At 43.0% G+C, this 24,987-nt stretch overlaps 2 protein-coding genes across 4 annotated transcripts in view; one reads left to right on the forward strand and one right to left on the reverse strand.

The window, feature by feature from the left end:
• Nucleotides 1-84: 84 nt before the first annotated feature.
• Nucleotides 85-23,779, reverse strand: wnt3 (wingless-type MMTV integration site family, member 3). The gene is made up of 4 exons (XM_085169654.1): nt 22,296-23,779; nt 10,186-10,427; nt 4,336-4,601; nt 85-1,663 (listed from the first exon to the last, which is right to left on the reverse strand). The coding sequence occupies exons 1-4, from the start codon at nt 22,373-22,375 to the stop codon at nt 1,184-1,186; spliced, it is 1,068 nt and encodes a 355-aa protein (XP_085025780.1). The 5' UTR covers nt 22,376-23,779; the 3' UTR covers nt 85-1,183.
• Nucleotides 15,079-24,987, forward strand: part of ormdl3 (ORMDL sphingolipid biosynthesis regulator 3) — a 37,188-nt gene continuing 27,279 nt past the window's right edge. The window contains exons 1-2 of one of the 3 annotated variants that reach the window (XM_085169675.1): nt 15,079-15,417; nt 22,257-22,378. In XM_085169675.1, coding sequence (XP_085025801.1) covers nt 22,374-22,378 — 5 coding nt within the window. In that variant the 5' untranslated portion in view covers nt 15,079-15,417; nt 22,257-22,373. Of the gene's footprint in view, nt 15,418-22,180; nt 22,379-24,987 lie in introns of those variants that run through there. The other 2 variants (XM_085169677.1, XM_085169674.1) reach the window with 2 other exon arrangements.

Genomic DNA, 24,987 nt, shown 5'->3' on the forward strand with positions numbered 1-24,987 from the left:
GACATAAGCTGGACTCAAGTTTGATGCACAAATTCATAACACAGCCATAATAGGTGACCTTCACACATGTAATCAGAACTTTTCTGTGGTTAGTTTTTACCCCCAGACTCCGTAAGTTTGAATGGTGAAGTTGCGTGACATTTGTAGAAACCATGAGCGATTTACAGGGTGAATGTGGTAACAGAGCCGTCATTCATAAGAACTGCTAGCTTGCAACCAAGAAGAATTTGCTCACATAAACAATGCTCAAATGTTTACCACCTGGAGTTATGAATAGTGCACATAAATACACGTGCACGGGTTGTTAGTTAGCAGAACGAGCATGCCTCCTCCTGCATACCTCAAACCCCAGCTCAGTGGGAATATTTCAGATTTATTATTAAAAAATCAGACTGAAGCACATGTCTTCTAGTAGTCAGTCTGCAGGGAAGGAAGGGATCAGCTCAGTAGTTTAGAAAGGACAGGACTGCGACACTTCCAGTGCCTCAGTTCAGTTCAGTTCAGTAGTTACAAAGTGATGGTTTCCTGGGGCTGCTGACGTGTTCAGTATCACTTAAGAGTAAGTGATTGGGTAGAGAGGTTGGTTAAGTTAAAAAACAACAACAACAACAACAACAAAAAGGTAAACCAACCAGACTGGCTGGAGAAGTGAGGTGTTAGTTAGAAGATGCTTTTTACTCAAAAGCAAGGAGAGTCACTGTTTTTGTTTTTTTGTGTTTTTCTTTTACTGCATTAATCTCACATGTAAAAGTGTTACTGTACATGCCGAAAACGCTGTGTTGGCATGAAGGGTGGGAAATAAATAAAGACAAAGGGGAAGGGAGGGGTAGTCGTGGCCCAATGCTGCAGGGTGAGGACGAACGAGGGGAGAGTGGCACAACTCTAGCTTCTTCCCGTGAGAGTGGACCAAGTTATCCGTCAGGTCAACACGGGACACATTCTGCTCAGATATTATGTAGTTATGGGGGTAGTGGTTTGGAAGATAGATTCTTGTGCATGGTTTGTACAAAAAATGGTACAGAAGTATCCATTACTGATGTGCCATTACCCATTAGGGCTTGAATGTGTGTGGATGAATATGTTTTTGACTGCGCTTGTGTGTGTGTGTGTGTGTGTGGTGGGGGAATCAAGGAAGTCATGCAGGAGGTGGGGAGTTGAAGGTCCAGCAGTCAGCTTGTCTGTCTCACTTACACGTGTGTACGTCGTAGACGCGCACACACTCCTGACAGCTGACGTAGCAGCACCAGTGGAAGATGCAGTGACACTTCTCTTTGCGTTTCTCAGTCCGGGTGTTGTGGCCGCGGCCGCAGCACAGCAGGTCGCAGCCCTCGATGCCGTGCGACGACACGTTGCAGACGCGATCGCGCGTCCCAAAGGAGCCCGTCTCTGGGTTGGGCTCGCAGAAATTGGGCGAGCCCTCGTAGTACACCAGGTCGCGCTCAGTGGGGTGCTTGAAGAAGGCGTACTTGACTCGCAGGGTCTCCACCCAGCCACGGGACTCGCGGTGCTTCTCCACCACCATCTCTGAGGCGCTGTCGTACTTGTCCTTCAGGTAGTCGCCCAGCATGCGGAAGTCCGGCTGCGCCCACCAGCACGTCTTCACCTCGCAGCTTCCGGAAAGGCCGTGACATTTGCAGCGCAGGTGCATGTGGTCCAGGATAGTCTGAGAACGAGGAAAGAAACCAGAATAAAAGTCTGTGCGTGGGAAAATGTTTTCTCCCTTTTTCAAATTTTGCAAAAAAAAAATGTTAGATGTGGCAAATATTATACAAATTAAAACGCATATATTTAAATTTATATTTAATTCGTTATTTAAAAATGTGTCCGACAGTTCAAGAAACACATTTAAATATCCTGGCGATTATTTCCCAGGGTTGAAAGGGTTAATATTAGTTTAGGTAGCCACAGTGTCAACAGATCACCTAATTGCAACACGAGGCTGTACTCACACTTGCCCACCTATTGTGCATCTGCAAGCCACTTTGTAACCCCCCTCTACCTCAGTGCTTCCTTTTCATACCGTTTCTCTGATAATCTGTGTAATATCTGCTGTCAGTGTCTCTTCTGTCCTTTTAATAGGTCTTCTCACTACTTTCTTTGTCTTGGCTGCACACGGAGGCCCAGAAATGAACCATACGTCCAAATATGAATTGCTGCAGATGGAAATGACAACCTTCTTTTGACTATAGTGACTGAAATAAAGTGAAAACCACATATTTGGCATCTCAGCACGCATCCAAGATTTTTAAGCTTTTCTAATAACACTTTTCCTCACTAAAGCGTCGTCTCTTAAGCGTCATGACTCTTGCCCAGAAAAGAAAATCTGCCTCATCCAGCTGGATTCAGAACAGATTTCACTGACAATCCTGAGTCACTGCATGAAGGGATGGTGCGCTTCTTAAACACACAGATCACTTTTTGTCTGTATATGTTCGGGGTGCTCCAAAAAATTTAAATAAGTTCTCACCTAGCCAATAAATCTTTAAGTACGCTTCTTTTGGCAGAACGTTGGAGCTGTGAGGTTGGTGAGATTTTAACTACAGCTGTTGTCCTCTGGTTAGAAACAAGTTATGATTTTTTTTTCTCTTTGTGCAACGCATTGCTCTGAAGTGTAAAATGTGCTGGTCTTAGTTTGATAACTGTTTTGGAAGCTGCCACAACGGAACAAGATCTGGTAAAGCTTTATGCTCAGAGATTTAGAGTGAATTCAGTAATGCAGACTAACAAAACCACTAAAGCCTTGCAAAGCAGGCCAAGAAAAACAATGTGCCAGTGGCTGCACTTTATTGAAGTGTCATGCAGCTGTGGAGTATGGAGGCTCTGCGCCGCTGCTAATTCTCTCTGAAGTTATTGGCTCACATTGTGAGTATGCTCCCGTGGGGCGTGTTTTTATGTTTTCGGTTTTTCATTGTGCTTTAGCTCAACAGCTATATTTAGCTGCAGAAATCCCCCAGCTGGGGCGGAAGGCAGGTGGCTGTGGCACCTCTGGGTGAGTAGAGGGGAGAAAAGTGGACCAGTGACATCACACCGTGAGCTTGTCATGCCAACATCAAATCCAAGGCCCTCGGGGCTAAATAAGGAAGCGTGAGAGGGCCAGGTGGAGAGGACGGGTGACTCCTCTGACATTACCTCTGTTCGGTGAGCTCCTGTGGTCGCTCTGACTGCTGCTGTGCACATCAAAGGGCTGTCTTGTTGCCGTGTGGTCCCCCTGTTTTGCCTCTCAGCGAGCAGCCTGTTTTCTCCCAGCAGTGACAGCAGCCAGTGATGTTTTAAGACTGAGCTGATTTGCTTCTTTTTTTTCCCCCTCAGCTCACTTGGGTTATTTGACTGTCGGGGAATTTCTCATTGGGATGCAAGGCATGAAAGGCAAGGTGTGGGGGCATGGCGGGTAGATGAATGTTGCTTAGATCAGTAATTAACCAGTCATTCAAAGTCAAGTGCTCGTTTTCAGATGGAAACTTGGGATTGTGAGGACAAGTCAAGTACCATATTCATGCCTGTCACATGAGCAATCAGTAATCCAAAATAGTAATATTCTCACTCAGCTTTTTGTCCATTGTTTTTACATCATCGTGGTTTAAACGTTGACCAATAATTGTAACTAACTAACATGGCTTATCAGAGTGCTGTAAAGGTTTGTATTGCAATTTCTTCATCTGACAAGTGCATTTAGTCTAAAAACACATAAAACATGTAAACTAATACTAAAACTGAGCTAAATATATAAAAATAATCATTATTTTTGAGATATTTTGTCATGTTTTCCTCACTGAGTCTGAGGTTTCTTCCTGTATAAAAGGAGTTTTTCCTTCCCACTGTTACCAAGTGTTTGCTCATAGAGGTGTCGTCTGAATATTTGGTTTTTCTCTCTGTTATCATAGGGTCTTTACCTTACAATATAAAGCACCTTGAGGCAAATATTGTTGTGATTTGATACGATACAAATAAATTTAATTGAACTGAAAGATTAAAAAAGAAACATTGACTTTGATTACCTGTTCTATCTTTGTTTTTTATGCTCTCTAACTCTTATTTCCAAGTGATCTTTGGGTTTAAGTTGTGCAACGACTTTGAACTTTTCCCGCAGTGTCAGTGTTGAGCCTCACTTTGTTGTTGTGACTGGGTGAAAGCCAGGTTCTAAAAACTGGGGCAAACTCTTCTGAGATGAGTGGGAGCTCTTACAGCAGCAGGTTGATATCTGTGGTTTTAAAGGTTTTCATATGGATATTATGTTGAAGTACCCACATATTTTTGGCTGCTTAATGTTATTTTCCATGTGAAAAGTAGAAAAATAACAGTGCAGCTCTGCAGGTTCCTAATAGTAAATGTGTTTACCGTGCGTCCCGCTTCGTTGTTGTGCCGATTCATTGCTGAGCGAGCGTCTGGACGGTTCTCTCTGGCGTCTGCAAACTCCCTGGACACCAGCACCCCAAACTCTGCATCCTCGCTGCAGCCACCCCACTTCCAGCCCTCCCCTGGAGGGCCCTTGTGGTGGGAGTCGCACCCACACATGGTCGACGTGCCCTCGGCGCATGAGCGTGTCACTGCAAATGCAACGCCCGCTGAAGCTATAGCATGGACGAATGCTGACTCTCTGGTTGCTGAAAGAGACGGACGAAGACAGACAGAAAGACAGAGAAAAGGAGAAGGAAAGGAAGTGTGTCAATCTGGTAAACGTAGACAAGGTGATCTTTACTACTGCCAACATCCAGACAGATGTATTGAAAGGGATACCTTCAGGCGGTAACCTTTTAACACAACATTTCATCTTTGAGAAGGCACATTAATGGACAGGTATTTGCCACTGTAATAAAACAAGAAGCCTATAGAGGAACACCTTAACATCTCCTATATACAATACAATATAAACAATGTTTAACTATGTTTACACAGTTCTGATCATCATCAGTGACGTGGAAGAACCACCAAGGAACCTAACAGCAGAGTCCCTGCAGTGACATCAGCCTATTGTAGTCGAACGCTCAGTGGGATCTAAGTGACCCCCTGTCATCCCTGAGGTGTGCTGCTTTGCATCTGGATAGTGTTTCAGGAATGTTGTTACCCCCCACCCACCCACCCATTCCTGTTTACAGCCTCAGGCCTTCTGGTGAAACCTAGCAGTGTGTCAGGCTGTTTCTTCTTCACTCTGACGGATGGAGTTACGCTGTCTTTGAAGACAACAGCTTATTATGTAACCAGACACCATTGTTTCACAATCACAGCACACTTACTGTGGCTCACCCATTACACTCCACCAGATATAGAAAAACACACACTATGGGTGTCCTGTGACATCGATTCCAAAAAAAGGTGAGGGGCTTTGTAAAATGAAAACACAAACAGATCCAATGATTTCAGAGCGCTTAACCTATATTTAAATAAAAAGACATTTTTTAAAGTTTGATACCAGCAGTGTTGGGCAAGTTGCTTTGTAAGTAATTAATTATAGTTACTAGTTACTGCTTCAAAAAGGTAACTGAGTTACAAGATTCTAAAAGTAATTAATTATTTGATTTGAACTCTACATTTCACCTTTAAAAACTATTTCCTTTGCCTTGTTTGGTATCATTGTTTTCAGCACAACCTCACGTGTCTGAATTTACAGTTATGTTTTCATTTTGACATACTGTATTAACACAATTGATCTAAAATCAGACAAAAAATATAAAATCTGAGTAGAAAAAGTTACATTTTTTACTGTAAAAACCACAAACATGTTTAATGAATCATATTTCATAACTTTAAATGCAAATATAAATTGTCAATTTTAAAATCATATGCACAAGTTTTGCAAACAACAAAGTTATTTGCAGTGTTGGGAAGGTTACTTTTAAAATGTATCCCATTACAGAATACAGAATACATGCCCCAAAATGTATTCTGTAACATATTCCGTTACGTTACTCAATGAGAGTAACGTATTCTGAATACTTTGGATTACTTAATATATTATCATGCTGTTTACAACTACATGAATGTACTATTGCTGTGATTTATTACTGTTACTGAAGGTCCGCGGCTCCGAACCGTAGTAAAGGGTTCATGTCAGCTCGTAGCCGAAAACTAGCTTTACTTTGTTGTCTGGGTCAACTTTGCTAGCGAGAGACAGAGAGGCGTTGAAAGGCTGCTCCAACGGAACTTATTGTTTCAGAGGAAAACACGAACACGGTGTACAGTCGAGTCTTAATAGCTTACTTACAACTGGGCTCGTCAGACACTCTTCTTGGCTGCAGTGGTTATTATTATATTTACATGCTTCCAGCTCCCGTTTTTGCTCGATGACAGCTCGTACTTTTCCTTTTTCTCCCTCCTCGCTCACAGACACATAACGTATGAAAGTCCATTCTCCCTGCAGCACGGACTACACTGCCTATGATGCTACATTCTTTAGAGCTATACCGGTAGCATTCTGCCTATTAGCTTAGCACAACAACAACAAAAAAGACCTCTCTCACCCGGGAAACACGCAGAGAGAGAGCGTCACCCTGTAACCATGGCAACCATAACGCTGCCGCCTGGAACAACAGAACGTAGCTGTCAAACAAAACCCAAACAGGCCTGACCCGCCACAATATGAAACAGGGAAGTACCGTGTAATCCGTTTATTTCAACAAAGTAACTGTATTCTAAATACCACCTTTTTAAACGGTAACTGTAACGGAATACAGTTACTCATATTTTGTATTTTAAATACGTAATGGCGGTACATGTATTCCGTTACTCCCCAACACTGGTTATTTGCAGCCATTTACCTCTTACCCCCTTTTTAAATAACCATTTCAAACTATTTACAGAACAATCAGCTGTTCTGCTCAATAAGATGCCACACAAATTATTTGTGCCACTCCAAAAAAATAATTTCTGTCCACTATAAAGGAGAACATCACAGCCTGATACCTGCAGGTCTGACAGCAGCAGGTGTATCACTCCTGTTTTCTACCTGGAGACAGCAGTCGCCTCATTGTTCTGACACACAACACAAAACTATCCACAACACTACACGCTAACTACACAAGACAACACATTAACTACACACTCCAAACACGCTAAACCTCACAAATCTCACATCTCAAAACTCGCTCTCTCTCTTTCTGCTGTCTTTCTTTCACTCTCTCTCTCGCCATCACTCCTAAAACTTCCCCCTCTTCCTAAACAACCAAATGTCATGTTGCCATATCATTTTTTGATTGGTCAACATGGTACATTTTTCCACCAACACGAACGGGCTGTTTTTTGTTCTTGCTAGCGCTGTCCTTAGACAGTAATCCTGGCGAAACCATTCAGGAAAAAACGCCACGTGTATATTGTTTATATATAGCGCCCAGATTACTTACAGCTGCTTCCATAAAACTGATATAAGATGCATTAAGCTGAAGACAGCTTCAACCGTCTGTTTGATGAAAAATAGTAACACCACCGCACCGTAACGGTAACGGCGTTGTAACAATAGAAATAGTAATTAGTTATATTACTCGTTACTGAAAAAAAGTAACGTCGTTACTTGTAACACCGTTATTCCCATAACTGGATACCGGTAACATATTTTAAGTTGATATAATCTGTTCTTTTGGCAAAGCTCTCCAAGCATTTGGGAACCTATGTGAACAGTTCTTCTCAGTTGCCATTTCATATGACACCAAATGATTTCTCCCTGCACCAAGACTCTCTTACTGTGGCGCTATGATGCTGCAATATCCCCAGAAGGTGCTAAACACGGTGTTCCCCAAGTGTTAGCTGAACAGAAGCACCTGTATTCAGCATTAATGGTGCCTTTACAGATCTCCAGCTACCTATTCTATGTGCACCGACACCTCACTGCATCATTATGGATGCTAACTTTTGAACTGTGTACTAATAATGTTGGATGTTCTTCACTTTACCCTGGAGGCCATGATTTTCCCATAATTTTCAAAAGCAATAAAACATTACTGATGGCCCGAACACGGGGACAGTTTTCCAATTTGCATAAATCTTAAATGAACTCAGGCACAAACAAGTTGGCAACATCGGGAACATTTCCAATGTTGCCTCTGGGTTATTAGAATCTTATAATAGTATTTTATAGTCCTTGTCCCACCTTTTTTTAAGCATGTTTCTAGTTTTGCATTCAAAATAAAGAGATTTCTCTCTTAAATTTTTTTTAACACCATTAATCAATAGAATTGCAAATCATTGTGCAACATTTTTATTTACATTTTACCTAGCATCCCAGCTTTTTCCCCTCTATGATAGTTATACAGAACAGACCTTCAGGCTTTCAACAGCTGGAATATCTGATCTACAGAATTGCACGACTTGAGTTTTGAAATTTGTATGAACACGACTGGAGAATTAAGCTCCTATTTTGCTGACCACACTGGCAACTAGAGCTAGAAATTCTTTGATGGATCCACTGCCAAAAACCAATGAGACCACTTAACAAGCCACAGACAAAGTTTACAAATGTTTGTCTGGAGGCTAGCCATATTTTCCCCACCCACAATTTGACTGCAGTCAGTGTCCCAAAACCAAAACCCTTTTTTTATGTTGGCTGCTTTTGAGAAAATCTTGAGAAATACAGACAGTGAAATAACGTTAATCAAAACTATGTTTGTTAATTATTTTTGATATCTTTTGTAAAACTGAAACAATAAGAAACTGTTTGTCTGCACATTTCATGTTCATTGTTTATCCCTAATGAAAAGAGGTTTTCATCTAAATGTCCAATGAACGACACTGGATGACATACTGTCCTCATGTTGGGCATCCCTACTTGCCCTGGCAAGCCTAAGTGGGCCCTCCAAAACAGGGGCCTGTGAGCCCCGGGCCCCTGGAGCTCTGGCTGTTAGCCAAGGCTAGCGCTGCTCCTGCTACCTGCTGGGCCCATCAATCCGCCTTTGTTTCCCTTGTGTCACACCGTATTATCCACACAAAGGGTCCAGCGACTCGCGCCCCCACAGCCTAGCTCTGCCCGGAGCTGGCATTCCCCAAACTCCCCAAGTCCCCCTCCTCTCCCACCAGCCACCCCTCCGCCAACACCCTGATCCGAAATCCCATACACCACCACCCACTGCAGCACCTCAACCCCCCACTTCCTCCAGGCATCCACCAACAGCACCACGGCAGCCAACCCACAGCTTAAGGTGGCCAGGGTACCGGTTGGTAGCTCTCGCATCCCTAGCATGAGCTTCTCCATTAATCACTCCCAAAGTGGCACACTCTTCATCCTTACATCCTTACCTCCTTCCCTCCATCCTATCCTTCCCTATCCCACTGTGCACACTCGGGCTAGGTTGGGAGAGATCCCCTTTCAGCCTGTTTTCATGACAGAGTCAAAAGGGCGTGTGAATGGGGTGTCCGTGGGAGCTGGACTGTGTGAGGCGCGCACTGGCCTTCATGCACAGTAGGGGTTGAGCGGAGCCCCCCGGCCCTTTTCTATTGCCTGTAATCTCATTTGGCCTCCCCTCTCCCTTTTATTTGACTGAGGAGCTTGGACTGCTCACACTGCCCATTTCTGCCCAGATTCCTTCGCCTCTGACACACAGGCTAATTCATTTCCAATCAGCAACCTCACATGCAACACACAAGCGTCTGCCTTTATAATTAGGGACTGGAAGGCCTTAAGCAGGACACCTGTGTGCCTTGTTTCCCACTGTCAGGTCTGGTGGGACTGCCTAATTGACGCAGATAAGTGTAGGGATAGTTTACACTTAGCATTCTGCGTGTACAGCACCTGATGGATGCCTCCAGTACATCAGCTGTCAGGTTTCGTTGAGAGATTTACCGCACTGACCTTCTTTCATGTACGAGTGTGTAAACAAGGTTGGGAAAAACCAAAAAAAAAGCCCACGAGTTTGAAGATAAATGCAATATAGAAGATAAAGATGACTAATGTGTCAGTGCTTGTACCTGCACTCATTTCTCAGTGCAGCCAGGAAAGGTGGATATTATTGTAATTGCCCTAGTTAGTCGTTTGTCAGCAAAAGCCCAGGCAGCTCAGGCAGTGCTGAGCCTTAGGGTGGAAAGTGTTAAACACCAGTTTTGTAACAGCTTGCAGTAGCCTTACCTTCAAAGACTGCATTTTAAAGTTGGGTGTTGTTTGGAAGAGATTATTTAGATCCCTCTAGATCATTTATTTTACTTAGTAAGCCTGTATGTCAGTGCAAAAACCATCAACAAAGATATAGCAACCTAAAAAAGTCCTACCTTTATCTAGAACAGGGCCGAAAATGGCCAGGTTGTCCTTGATGGTGGTGCAGTTCCATCGGCGACCCCTAAACTGGTGCTGGCACTCTTGGATCCCCAGCTTGACACCTTCAGCGACACTGGGCATAATCTCAATGTAGTTGCGACAGAAACGCAGCTGTTTCGGTACGAGGCCGGGGATAGAGCCACACAGGATTGGTTGGGAGCCCAAAGATGAGTACTGCTGCCCCAGTGCCAGGGACCTGTGTCACAGAGAGAGGGAAAGCATCGTTAAGTGAGATCAGCACCTCTGTGTTAAACACACAAGTGCAAAAAACACTTATTTCTTATTTTTCCTGAGGATTTGCATCAAACCTCAAGACATATTCAGCAAAAGTGCCTAAATAATTGTACCCATTGAATAAATTTGGCTCTGCTATCTGACTTTTAGGAACTTTGACATTTTTATTGTAGGTTTTATAAGCAAAAAAGAAATAAAACTAACCCGTACATTTCTCACATTAGTTCTGTATTCCCTCAAAAGCCCTTCCCTGTGCTTCCCTCACATCTTCTGTGCCCTCCGTGAACTCAGTTCCACAATAGCAAGAGTGGTAACCTGCCAGGGAGGCCTCACTGAAAGGCAACCTGCTCTGTGAGTGGAGACTGCTTCTGTATTCAATAATCTCCCATTACACTATAAATGTAGCCCAGAGAGAGTACAATGATTCATACCTGAGTGTTTTATTGATTTATATTGTTTATACTAAGAGCTCCTCTTTATTTTGCTTCCTTTTTTCTCACCAGAGAGGGGAGGCTAATAAGCCCACTTCAGGGCAGGGATACAAGCTATTAGTACTGACTTCTCAAAGTGTTTCCACTTGTTAGCATGCACAGATCTGCTGATCTAACAGATAACCCACACAAGAACCTGTCTGTTTAGTTTGGGGAAAAGCCCCCTCGTGTGATTTCGAATATATGAAAACACCTGCCCTTGCAGTACCGTCATTAATTTGCGGTTGTCCTCTGGAGGTGATGTGTTAAGAACACTGACGGTGATGCACAAAGATGGCACGTCTGAGGCGATGCGCCTCACCAGAGGACTCGTGCAGATGTGTCTAAGCAGGGATTAATCACTGCCAAACAGTCGAGCTCAGCATGTGTTGCCAGAAACCATTATAGTTTCACTCAGGTAATTAATTTTAATTGCTTTCTATTTCTCTTGAAATAAAAGACAGAGAGAAGACGTGTGTGTCATGCCCATGTTTTAACACGCTTTTCATGTTGACAAGCTCAAACAAAATTTTCTTCCAGAAGATCTCTTAGATGCCAGACTTATATTTCTTGTTTATTTATTTCTGTGCATAGCCTTTATCACCCCATGAAAAATATGTGTTTGAATACAAGCTTGCCCAGCTGCTAATTGTTTTGCAATATATGCATGTGATTTGAGTGTGTACAGAGGTGTAAAGATGTGCTGGCAGTTCACAGGAGTCTGCAGACTCTGCAACACTTAGCTGAGTCTGACTGGACAACGTGGCGCTGGAGGCCCTTAGAGGATCACGCGGGAACAATTGATGCCGATCAGATCAGAGCGCCACTCGGGATGACCTCAGGACACCCGCAGGGCGCAACCCAATCATAGCAGGCACTGACTCTGACAGATGAGCGCAGTGCAGTGCCCCACCCGAACACACAAGTGAAGCCATTGAAGTTGGGAAGAAAAAAAATCGGCTCTTAGATACGTTCACAACACAGCTCCCACCAAAGCCCCTGCGCCCACATCTTCCTTCTTTATACTGTTTTTATCTAAGCATTGGTAGCCTTAGATGAATATTTTGCCAGGTATTAAGATTTACTAGCGGAGGTAGCATTCTGGCACATGAAACTGTTTTGCTTTTACAGATGACCTAATGTAATTTGATCGTCCCATAATCAGCTGAGCCAATTGTGTTGCTGGTGTGAGGTTTGTGACTGACACGGATGCACAATAAACAATTCTTGTGTTTCACGTGGAAGCTCATAACGAAACTTGATCTGACACTCAAAAATTATCCAATGCTGCTACGCACAAGGAAAAATACGCTTGCTGTCTATTAATAACTCAAAGTTAACATGCCATTTTCTCCGATTTCATGTTCCCATGCGGAGCTAGTAATTTGATAGTGCTCATCAATCTCCATTCATGTTCTTGTCTTGAGTTTACCCAAGCGAATGTAGCCACATTATCTCATCTGCCAGTCCCAATCCCACCAACATCAGAGTTCAAGTGTTGCTGACTTCACTCCGTCTGGTGACTGAGTGACTAAGGACCTTAATTACACTGTCTGCTAGATGGGTTGCTGCCCATTAATCTCTCAGTCATGGGATAGACCAGAGAGGATGATGAGCCACTAGATGAATGCTGGTGTCACATGCTCCCCAACAACATCAATGAGCTACCTCAAAGACAAATCTCTCTTGCTCAAGTCAGATATTTATGAATCAGACCACTGTGCCATTCAAAAGGATGAATCTGTTTGCTGTGGTGGGCAGGATTTCTGATGGAATCAATTAGCTAACCACATGGGACTTTGTGGTGGACATAGCGTGTTTAAACAACAGGCTGTGGATCTGCCAGGCTATTTGTCTTTGTTTGCAAAGCATGTGCCTCGCTTGATCCTTATGGATAGATAAAATGAAAGGGATAAGTTATTGGCTAGGTGTTAATGAGAGTTACAAGACTCATTGTGCAAACAGACACACACGAAGATGCATGCACAGAGACCGCGTGTGTGCACTGCTGATCCTGCCCGCTTTGCCTCACTTCTCGGAAGCTACGCGCAACGTGTCTCAACCGAGTGAGGGAGCAGCAGACGCAGAGACCTCCAGAGAGGCAGAATGCCGGGGGAATCTGCTGCAGGGGATGAGACGAGCAGAAGAGCAGCAGCAAACGGCAGGGCTTGGCAGGTGCATGCCCGGGCACATCCGTGTGGGGCCTCTTCTGGCCTGGGGGTTTACAGCTTGGTTGGGGGTTTTCTCAGTATCTAAACCGGACTGATGTGAAAGTATGATGGGCCACTGGAAACCACAGAAATGAAGCAAAGGAAACAAAGGGATTCCACCACACACCTTGCTGAGAAATGGGAATTCACGCAATCAAGACTATAACACTGTCAACAAAAACTTTTGGCTCAGCCACTCCCAGTGCAATAAAATCACTACTGCAGTCTCTGCTGCTTGGGGAGGAAATTTAGGTGCAAGGCATGTCTTTATTGCACATTTTAGTTCTTGTTTTGTTTCTGAGCAAGCTCAACCTGAATAGAAGAGTCGACTCATGTGCTGTGTCGTGGGAGGTCTGCGTTACAGGGTTCAGTGTGTGACAGCTGTCTATATCCAGGGACACGAAACGTACCAGGTGACCTTCTGAACTTGTTGAAAACAACATGACATTTGACCTCATTGCCGTTAGCACGATGTGTCCACAGAAGTTCATGACCAGGGCCGATAAGCACAAATCTAAGGAGTGTTGCTCTCCAGCCTGTTTGCCTCGTTAAGAAAATAGAGGGTCATTATAGGTAAGTGCCCACAGGGATATGAAGGTGTAATCAAATGTGACTTCAAAATGGCTTGTCAGACTTTACCAGTGTTGAAATACACAAATTTACAGATTAGTGTGGACAAACCTGCCGCGGGCACCTTACGCTGTTTGAAGACTCGTTACATTGGTGTGATAATTCTAGACAGTAAAAGACAGCATGACTTTACAGAGCATGCACCAACAGAGGTTGTACAGAAGAGCTGAAATTCAAATTTCATAACTATTGAAGTTTATCTGTCTAATTTGGCACAGATTGCTACACTGTCACTTTGTGTAATCATCAAAATATTATTCTTTGTGTTCATTATGTTAACGTTAGGGCTACTAATGTATCACTCAGCAATAATAGTGTCACTCATATCAATCTGTATGTTTGTTTATTGTGTTTTAAATCTTTTCTGTAAATTTGTCAGGAAGAGCTACTCCCAAATTTTGTGTTTCTCAGTAATTAAGCAAAATTGTTTCATTTTAATATGTAAGGAAAATGTTATTTAAGTTATATTCTAAGTTTTATTTTTATTATTTATTTATTTACATATGGTGTAAAAAGATGTGCTTTGTCTTGACTAGAAGCATACTGAAGAAAAAACTCTATTTTGTACTTATATTTATTAATTATAACTATTTGACACAATCTGAACAGAGGAAATTAACCAAGCTGTTTCATCTAGCTTGTATGTTTTTAGCTTTAAGCTAACAGATAGCTCTGTGTATAGTCATCCCACTTTTAAAGTAAAAGCATTACAGTATCGTATACTACACTTTTAATTGTTCTGCTTTTGGCTTATAGCCACAGTGAAGCTTATTTTAACAACACGTTAAGTTTTCTTAGCGATCTCTACCATGTGTTGGCCTATTGTTGGTGTGCTAAAAGCTTCTCAGGGGGAAACAGTTAATTAACTACACGCTCAGTCACATTTTGCTGTTTTGCTAAAGCTGAAAAACTAAAACTTAACTGATTAGTACTAGAAGTACAATGACCCAATCATGTTGTAATTTTACATTGTTGATCAGTGTTTAAAGCTGATTGATGATTACAGGCTAGTGTATTTTATGTTTATTATATGTTTTGCTTGTAAAATTATATTACAAAAAAAATATGTACGGAAAATGTTATTTAGGTTATATTCTAAGTTTTATTTTTATTATTTATTTATTTACATATGGTGTAAAAAGATGTGCTTTGTCTTGACTTATATTTATTAATTATAACTATTTGACACAATCTGAACAGAGGAAATTAACCAAGCTGTGTCATCTAGCTTGTATGTTTTTAGCTTTAAGCTAACAGATAGCTCTGTGTATAGGGCTTTGGAGTTGACGTCACGCCGCAGTGCATTGTGGGATCGCGGCGCCATGTCAGTAGGCCAGAAAGCAAAACAAGCGTACAGTGTTGGAGTGTTGGAATCGGGACTGGCAGAACCATGCTCAAAATCAGCGCAAAAGACAAAGGGCTGTATCGCGCCCAGACGCCAAGAGACGGTACTTTGAAAAAATTGCGTGCATCGGTAATGTGGACCCGTATGAAATAAAGAAGTGGAGTGGAAACCCAGACGACCACTGTGTCCTCGTCGTGTGGACACAGAGAGACCTTGCTGTGATACGCATCTTCCCTGATGTGGATTTCTGGGAACCGCGTTTAAAGTCATCCCACTTTTAAAGTAAAAGCATTACAGGTAACGTCCAAATAGAACAAACATACTAAGCCATTAATTAGAAAATAAAGGTCCAGTTTAAAATCCATATGTAAAGTTAGCATGTCTAACAAAACTACACACAATCATTGGATAGTGGAGTGGTGTGGGAACATTCCTCCTGTCTTCATGAGATCTCTATAGTAGGCAGATCCGAATTTAACACTCAAACCCTTAATCTTAAGACAATATTAGGAGACTATTGCTGGTATATCTTTTATATAATTTGCTTCTTTTGTGTTCACGGTTCCAGTAAATTTCTGTTTGGCTTATGCCTAGTTAGCATAAAAGATGGATGTTGCTACTGTGAGTCAATTGCATTCTTTTTAATGGCCAGCAGGAGGCGACTCCTTTGGTTATCAAAGACTACATAAGTCTATGGGAAAGCTGCCCTCAGTGCCCTTTCTCCGTGACCTCAGTAAAGATTTTCCTGTTCACTTTATGGGCTCCATCGCTAACTTGAGGGTATATCAAAGACAACATGAAGTTTATTTTGCAAATTATAGACAGAAACGAACGATTATGCTCACTGGGTAACATCTTGTCAATTACTCGTCATTAGCCAGTGAGCGTGTGACACTTCTATTTCACCCCTGCTTTTCACATTTGGTCTCAAAACACCAACATGTTGAGGGCAAAAACTATTTCCCTAACTATGTCGCTTTTATGGTGGGTATGAGTTAAGGTTGAGGATTAGGCCAGAAAAAAGGGTGCAGTATGTAGCAGAAGACACCCACTCTCTACCAGTGCATGTCCCACATTATTAGCTGTGCTGTTTGCACGTCGATGCAAGCTGATTTCACATGGACTTCATATTAGGGAGCTGGAAAGTTAGACATTTGTTCTGATATGCACCTCGCTGACATGCTAGTACAGTTCAGGGCTGCAGTGGCTTTTCTCCATCAATGTTTCTTTAACATCTGAGTTCATAACACTGGCTTTGAGTTGCAACATATGGCTTTCTGGTCCTCTTTCTCAGCTTTTGGGCTACATCTACATCCACCTGTTATTGTTATCAGTGCACCCTAATATTTCACTCTAAAACCAGCCCTGATGTGTTCCAATTGTTCTTAGCCGTGTCTGAATAAGTTAACTTATTTCCCATAGAGGAACTTTATAGATATTATAGTTGTTTTGTTAGCGTATGCTGGGTCTGTGCCTGAAGCATTGAGTCCCATGTGTGTTGTGTCACTTCTTCTGTGAGAGCGACGCTCCTCTGCAGTAACAAACTGCAAGACTGTTGTTTGCATTAAACTCTAATATATGCTATATGTTGCTGCTGCGGCTCAGCTTGGGAGATTTGCCTGGAGGATGTCACATTGCTAAAGGAGGCCGTAGCAAAAGCAGGCGGCACAAAACACTGCCATCGGTATCTCAACTATGAATCCCCCCGACAGAATCCACAGAGAGATAAAGACACTCGAAAGAGAGTAAGTGGGCCAAGGAAAGTTGCCGGCTTTGCCCGAGGATGGGACTTTTCCTGGTGGAGGCTGGAATGCAAAGCTGCTGTCTGTGTTTTGTTGTCTTCTCTTTTTCTTCGGCACACTTTTGATTTGTAGTCCAACAGCTCCTGGCTGATCAGATAAAAAATGACAGGACCCCTGAAAAATGTTCGTACCTGTTCTGTCTTTCTACCTCCTTCTGCCTCCCCTCCTCTCCGAGTTCTCTCTGCAGACTTCCGCGGAGCATGCGGAGTTGGGACAAGGAGCCCCTGCAGTCACAAGTATGGAGACGTGCAGAGGGAAACTGAACATGGTGTAAACTTGTGAACCTCCCTGTCAGGAAGAGAATGAGAGCAGCAGTAGCTCTGCACTGAAGTGCTCTGGGGAGTATAAGGCACTGATAAATGAACGTCAGAGCGGGAACTTGGCATCTTTCTCTGCTGGTAGGTGGACACAACAGAGTCTGAGCTGTTGTCTTAAGAGGACAGAGCTTATTTGAGTCCTGAGGGAGTGTTTGAATGAACCGCAACTCAAACAGCGCATTGTCCCCAGCTTCTCTTCATGAAAGGCAGCTTGTTGGCACTCCTGCTCGAATTGTCAGCGGCAATGCATCTCATGCAAATCATAACTCACGCTGAACTGTTGCAAATCTCTTACTGTATTCCAGGAATTTCATTGTGGTTATTTCAGACACCACAAATTGTCTTTAAAAGTAATTTAAAAAAATTAATGGCTTTAATTAAATAAAACGCGGTTAAGAAAGCCCGCCGGTTCACACTCAGAGGTGCTGCTGCAGTCTGAGGCACTGCCCATTTCTTTGGACCTGCTGTTGCAAGACCATGCAATCTTTATGCAACTTTTCTCTGTCAGTCTGGCAACTCATTGGCTGGTCTGGTGGCTTAACCTCTCTGGCAGTGTTTAATTTTTCAGGGCTGTTGTTGTGGTCAGAAAATCATAATAGCAAATAAAAAAATATAATAAAAATACTAATAATAAACTGAATTATTGTCAGAAAATATCAGATGGTTTTTGCTGTGTATTTGCATGCAACCAGAAAATGTTCAAATGTGACTGATTAGTAAAATTCCGGCAACAAAAGGAAAACAGAAAGCTTTTGGTTCTGAAAATCCTTCAATGAAACATTCCTGCGTGATTTACTTGGTCTTTTGTTGTTGTTGTTTGGAGAAATTTTTAAATTTTGTGGTTGCAAAGTAAAAAGATCTTCTATTTGAAATGAGACCCCTTCTATTCTTGAATGATAGCCTCCTCCTTTTCTCGCTGCATCTGCCAGGCGTTCGGCTGACCTGGTCAGTGACCTGAGGGCTTTAACTGAACACAGGCTGCACAGGTGTGATCGACACATCTTTGTCACTGACCCTGTCTGTCAAAGAAATTGCTCGCCACTAATAATTGACCTCTGTAACAAGCCACAGAGGTGAGATCAGCCAGGTAAGACTTTAAATAATGCGTGCATGTGCGCCTCCACACGTGTCCTCTAATGATCTCTTCGCCCCTGGCCGTTGCCGTTTTCCCTTTGAGTAACTGCGCTGCCCTGTGGTTTAAAGCAGCTGATAGCCATGCACCAGGGGGACTTTGTCATTTCCTACAAGAGCACATCCCATGTCCTTTGGTGGTGGGAGAAGATTAGGACTCGCCTTCGCCTGCTTTGAAATACCACACTCCTTTGAACCTCTTACCTAGCTCGGTTTTGCCTTGATAGTGTCATCCCACAGTCTTGTTGCGCTGGGTGAAGTGAAGTAATGGATCAGAAAATAAGGGTAGCAAATCTTTTAGTGAGTGACTGAATCAAGTTTCATCAAGTCAAATTTTTTCAGTCAGTTTCAAAACCTCATCTTTAAAACACGGTTGCAAACATGCAAATTTTTTCATCTGCTAGAAGAAAAAAACAAGAAAAAACAGGAACGTTAATGCTCATGTGACACTTTCTGCTTATGAGGGACGGCCAATCAGAAGGAAATAGGCTTAAATGGCTTGTTTTTAAAAGACAGTGTGTGAACCATGAGGCTCCACTGAGGCCCAGCGTACGTCCAAGAATAACTCTGCGTAGCTGGAAGTGAGCATAATGGGTCCCTTCAATGCATATTTAGTCATATTACAGATGCTTTAGGATAAAGGGAATCTTAACATTTGTTACATAATCATACTTTTATTTTTTTTTTTTAGAAATGTATTATTGTTTTGTACCCAGTATCCCCGTGGACGTCAATTTCTGCTGAGACATTTCTCTTAAGCTTTAGCCCTAAATTGCCTTTGACCCCGGCCCTATGGCAGCCTTCAGCCGTTCATAATGGAACCCGAAGGTTTCTTATGAATTACATTCTTATGGATTTTCCTGCTCTTTTCTTCACCTTCAACTGCAGAATAATACCTAAACATCCTTGATCTTTTCAAACAAGACTTGCAGACGGGAGGATTTTCTCGTAGTAAGGATCATTTAAGTGGCCCCCTTTGCTAGCGGTAGGGGTTTTGGAGTTGCAGGGGGGTGTCACAGCCAGATAATGACATTCCTGAGGCCAGGAGATGGACTCTAGAGCCCCATTTAAGCTGCTCAGGTTGAACCGGGAAGGAGATCTCGAGAGGTATGCCGCAGATATTATTGAGGCCCCGGTGGTTTTCGAAACTTCCACAAGTAATGCAGATTAAACCAGGAAGTTGTATGTATCCATAGCAAGCTCCAGATGTTAATTAAAGGGCATTAAATGTAGGAAATGGAATTTGCTAGTTTTTTGTGTCAATGTTGCAGATTTATTTTTACTGCTTTATTGTGTCAATAATTCTTCACCTGAATGGAAGTTAAACTAATAATGGTCACCCGCGGTTGCACTTACTGCGATTTTCAAAAACATTTAACAGACTCTTGCATCATTCCTTCATCTCTTTCTCTGTCATTTCCCTCTTTCATTCTCCCCGCCATTGTTCTCTATTTGATTTCACCTCTCACAACGGCAGCTATGTAAATTTAAAGTAATCTTTTAATGACAAAGAGCACGGACAAAACTGACAAGAGGTGTACAACTTCTCTGCTTTCTCATGTGGATTTAGCAGCGGTGATGATAACAGAGGATCAGGAAAACAGCAGTTATTGGATTTAAACATCTTGTGGCCGAGTTAAAACCGATAATCACTGCCGGTGCTCGATGGCTGGAGTCAGTTCAGCTGAGGTAATTCATCGCTGAGAGTGGCTGTCATCGTTCACTTACAGCTATCGCTGTTTTATGCAAGGAAAACAAACACACTGCTGGCTGCTGTTCTGAAAATAGACGAGATCCTACGCCACGCTAACGTACGATTAGGAGTATTAACAAAGCTGGCGTTTAATAAGAGAAACATATTATGTCATCGTTCTCGGGTTAAAAGGTGAAACCAAACCGCGGCAGTAAGTCTAATAATAAGATCTTTATTTCATTTTTCCTTCACCACACAGAGAGCACGGTGTTGTCAGATAACTGGATAGAAACGCTGTGGAACCTGTGGATTATGTGAAGTCACATCTAAGCTTCGAGCTTTTATGACTTGATGTACAAACTCGCTGTTTTTCCAAACATTCTTGCATTTCAAGAAGGCAGCTTACTGCTCTGTCTCTCCAAACCCTCCTCATTAGTTCGCTATGGCTTTTCTCTCCACCACACCTCATCCTCGTCCACGCATATCTGCATATCACTCGAGTTATTTATGCTCTGTTTTGTTTTCAACACCCCATCTTGTAAAAAAGCACGGCTGCCAGGCATAAAGCAGTCAAAAACTCCTCTTCCACTCAAACCCGTCCCACCTTGGCTGGAGAATTTATGGCCAAGTCATCGCCCCTGAGACAGAAGCGAGGAAGAGGCTGCCTGAAACTCGGCACCCTCTTGTTTTTGATGCACCGGCTCATTTTGTCACCCTTTGGACATACTCTATACCGTGGGGAAGGTGCCACTGACGGTGCCCGTTCCTCAGCACCTGCCCCGGTCACCTGAAGCTACCTGTTTCATCTCAACTTCCCCTCCAGTAACATCTACCTTAGCCTACACTTCAGAATTTGTTACCCAAATCAAAGGTAGCGCGCATCGTTAAGGTTCAAACATTACACCAGTGTCATGTAAGCTCCTTGAACAGAACAGCTGCAGGTAATTCACACAGAGACAATCCCGAGCTCTTTGTCACCGTTGTCTTAGGGTTCTTGCTGAATCCAGGAGTGGGTGTAAAGTCCTCTTTGCCATTAACACTTCAGCCCTGTGGCCTGTGTGCTTGGCAGCTGCCTGCTCTGTAAATGAAACCAGAAGATGCTCGCGGTTTGGACAGCACCACGGTGGGACCACATGCTAGTTGGGCTACTAAAGTGCAGTAGCTCTGACAAGTATTGTGTCGGGTGCCAAAAGAGCTTTGTCATACGCCTACACAAATATCTCCAAAATAGAAGCTTTATGTTACAAAAGAAGACCAGGAGCTATGAGGTCAGCTGCATGTCGCTGAATCTGTAATGAGATAAACCTCTAAATTTCAGTTGCTGGTGCCAAAAGCGATCTGGGATAATTTAACAAAGAGTAAAACCCTGCGGCACCTAAACATATTGTCTCCTCACAAATCCGTAGTGGAGGGGGTGAAATGTATTGCAATTGAAGCAAAATGTCCAAAATGTACCGATTTAAGCGCAGCCTGTGCCCCGTGGTAAACCGCAAATATTGTAATATTTTCTTTTTTAATTGTACGGGACTTTGTCAGTCTCCAAAAATCTTTTAGATCCACTTCACGGCAGGTTTTTTGGGGGGGCCGGCGGCCCGAATGTAGAACAGTGACGCACAATAACAAACAAAACCAAAATGACGCTGATCTTATAAGCCATTATTGTTGTACTTCCTAAGGCACTCCTAAAATTACATGGTTGTATTTCAGAAAAGAAATTAATTATGGTTTATAAATAAGGGGGGGGGCTGTTTTTTGAGGCTTTGTTGAGTTTTCATGCGCAGCATCAGTCCTGTCATTGTCCCTGAGTGAAAGACGCAATTTATGTATTTATGAATGACTTTAACTGTTATGTGCAAATACTCCAAAGTCCATCTTTTGCTGTTGACATCAGCATGGTGACCACTCGCTGAAGTCTTTTTCCCCCCTTAAATTAAAAGAAGACACCCACGTTTGAATGATTTAAACTACAAATTCACCCTTTTTTGCATCAAAACATTCTCCAACGTGATAAATAGACCTGAATGTGCAGGGGAAAAGAACGGCAATCCTTTTCCGTTACACTAGTATTTGAGGTTAAGATTCTTTGGACTGGGCTGGAGAACATTTTTCCACGCAGTCTACTGAAAGTGCACATTCTGCCCTCTCAGAAATGATCATTTGACCAAAAAAAAAAGTCTCTCTCTCTTTATGCAGCTATAGGGTCTGATGCTGAAACTGTGGATTCGTACTCACCACCAGATGGGATAGCCTCCAAGCACCCGTGAGCTGGACAACCACACACACATCAAATATCCAATCAGATACAAATCCATGAGGTAAGCCTTGTAGTGTGTGAGAGGGCAAGTAGATCAATACATAGAACTTCCAGTAGGCAATGAAGAAGAGTTTCCAGGAAGAGAAGCTTTAGGGCAGCTTGATTGTTGAATGAGGGGAAAATTAAAATGATATTGAAGCAAAAAAAAAAAAATCTTTCTCCTCTTTTCCCCCCTTCTTTGAGTCGGGCCAGGAAAGTGTGTCTGTCTCCTAGTAGTTAAGAGAATAAGTGTCTCTTACACACATGCACACACGCTCCTACCCGTCCTCTCCTTCCCTCCCTCTCTCTGAGGTTCTTCCCTAAGGTAGATATATTTTTCTCTCTCTCTCTCTCTACTTTTTTCTCCCTCAGGATGCCTCATCCACAGGCCCAATATTAAGAGGGGGGGGGGGGGGGGCGGTGGGGGCAGCAGGGGGAGAATGAGGTTTGGAGATGTCAGCTGGCAAGCCAATCACAGAAGATGGCCTTAGGTTACGAAAAAAAAAATTATTATTCGTTCCCATCTGTCAATCACACGCCACCCCCTGGTAATGTGAAAAAGAAAGGAAAGAGTGAAAAGAGGGAGGGAGGGAGGGAAACGAGAGAAGGAGGGATAGGGAGGGACAGATGAAAAAGGTAGAGTTGAGTTGTTGCTCAACTTGCTTAATCCCGGGATCATCGGGGAAAAAAAGGATCCCCCAAAGTGGTGTTGGAGGTAGGCGATGTAGCCCGGCTGCCCAGGAGGAGCCTCGCACACGCTGACATACATGTTGACACGTTGATTTTTTCAGGGGGGGGTTGCGCTCTGACTAATCGATCCGGATACATGTGCGTACAGTGCACACACACACACATGTCAACACACGCACGGGCACATATACAGTGAATTTTCTAAATTGTTGCCCGCCCTCCCCAACAGGGGAGGACATAAAGGGCAACACAATAAAGCCATAAACTGTGGCGGTAGCTGGGCCAGGCATGCAGGGGTTATATGCTTCAGCGGCCCAAAGGCGACACATTTTACATCAATACCATTGTCATTCTGATGGGCTGTGGGGCAAGCAGCCGTGGGACGGGGAGGAGGAGGGGGGAGTGGAGAGAGGGAGATAGGGGAGTGAAGGAGGAGGGTGGGATGCTTGTGATGGACTTAGCCTGAAGTAACCACGCATTTGATTCGCATACGAGGAAACTGATCAGCACCAATGCAAACAAGATAACCCAGCAGAGATCAAACAAACCTAGTTGTAGTGATGATAATCTAGTTAAAAGTTTCGTCTGAAGGCATTGTCAGGTGGCTATCACGGGAGGAATTACCATCAAAGGTGCGAGCACTTCAGAAGCGACTTATCCCTGTAAACATCTTACTTAACATCATGTTTTTTTAAGAATCCCCTTTTTCTTTAAAATCAGGATTATTTTACTTCTAACTAAAGTGCAGGAAACATCTTTTTACATTCTTGCCATGTGAATATTCAAACAGACAATTTCAGACCCGAGGAATTCTTGAATCAACACAATAGGAATGTGAGTGAACACTTATTAAAAATTAATATACAAGCCTGGATGGATTACCTGATGGATTTCACAACAGATTGAGAATGCGGCGCCATATGGGAGCCAGCATTTCCTGGAAATCCTGTTTTCAAGTCAGAAAGTTCATCAACTGTCAGAATGACCTGTTTTATTGAGAATTTTGAGAATTCCTGATATTAATTACACAACTATGCACTGCGTTAATGCTTCTAATTATACCATAATTATGTACAGTAGACTTGTAGTTCATACTAGCTGTTACACAGTGCTCATCATAAACTAAATGAAATTGGCCTCTTTGAATCAATATGTACATAAAACAGCCGATAATTCTAATGTTCAGAAGAAACTTTACAGCACCACTAAAACTTTACAGAAATCAATATAGGTTCATTCACAATGTCAGTACGGCTTAAAAAGAAAAATGCATAAAAAACAATAATAAAAATGTTTAAACAAACACAACCTCAATACTGTCAGAGCAACATCAGACCTGCTGAGATGGCCAAAAGTAGATAGGTTAGGCTGTTACAAACACACACAAGAACGCAAGTCACAACATCCTGACTGAAATATCTAATAAAAAAAAAAACGATCCTCCAATATAAAACTGAAACACTGTAATCCAACGTTTTAACCAAGGCATGAAAAGGTAACTTTTTTTTTTTTCCCTTTACCTATCAGCGTAAATACTGTTACATTTAAATAAATGCAATGTGTTTGCACCGCACTTCTATATGTGTCGGATGGCTGTGGCTTGGGGGTGATGGTGCCTTTCCTGGAGACCTCTAGGGCATGAGTGGGGTGGTGAGGTTGCTCAGCAGGGGCTGGGAGCGTGCACTCTGCATCGAGAAGGCTCAGTGCCCGCCGCATGAAGAGAGAGCCCAGTGACCAAAGTCTGGAGGTCAGCGGTGGAGTGCCCCCTTCACCCGCCCCTTCTGTGTTTTAGTCTTCCTTAACAATGAAGATGGGGAAACAACAGTGACTGAGCAGCACTCAACCTACCGCCCTGTTCGAGAGGGGCGTCGGGGTTCTGTGGGGGGTAAATATGACAATAACTGATAGATTGCCTGGTGAAAGTTGTATGAGGCCTGCTCT

The sequence above is a fragment of the Neolamprologus multifasciatus genome, chromosome 8 (assembly GCF_963576455.1).
Source record: "Neolamprologus multifasciatus chromosome 8, fNeoMul1.2, whole genome shotgun sequence".
In the NCBI taxonomy this organism is placed as follows: domain Eukaryota; kingdom Metazoa; phylum Chordata; class Actinopteri; order Cichliformes; family Cichlidae; genus Neolamprologus; species Neolamprologus multifasciatus.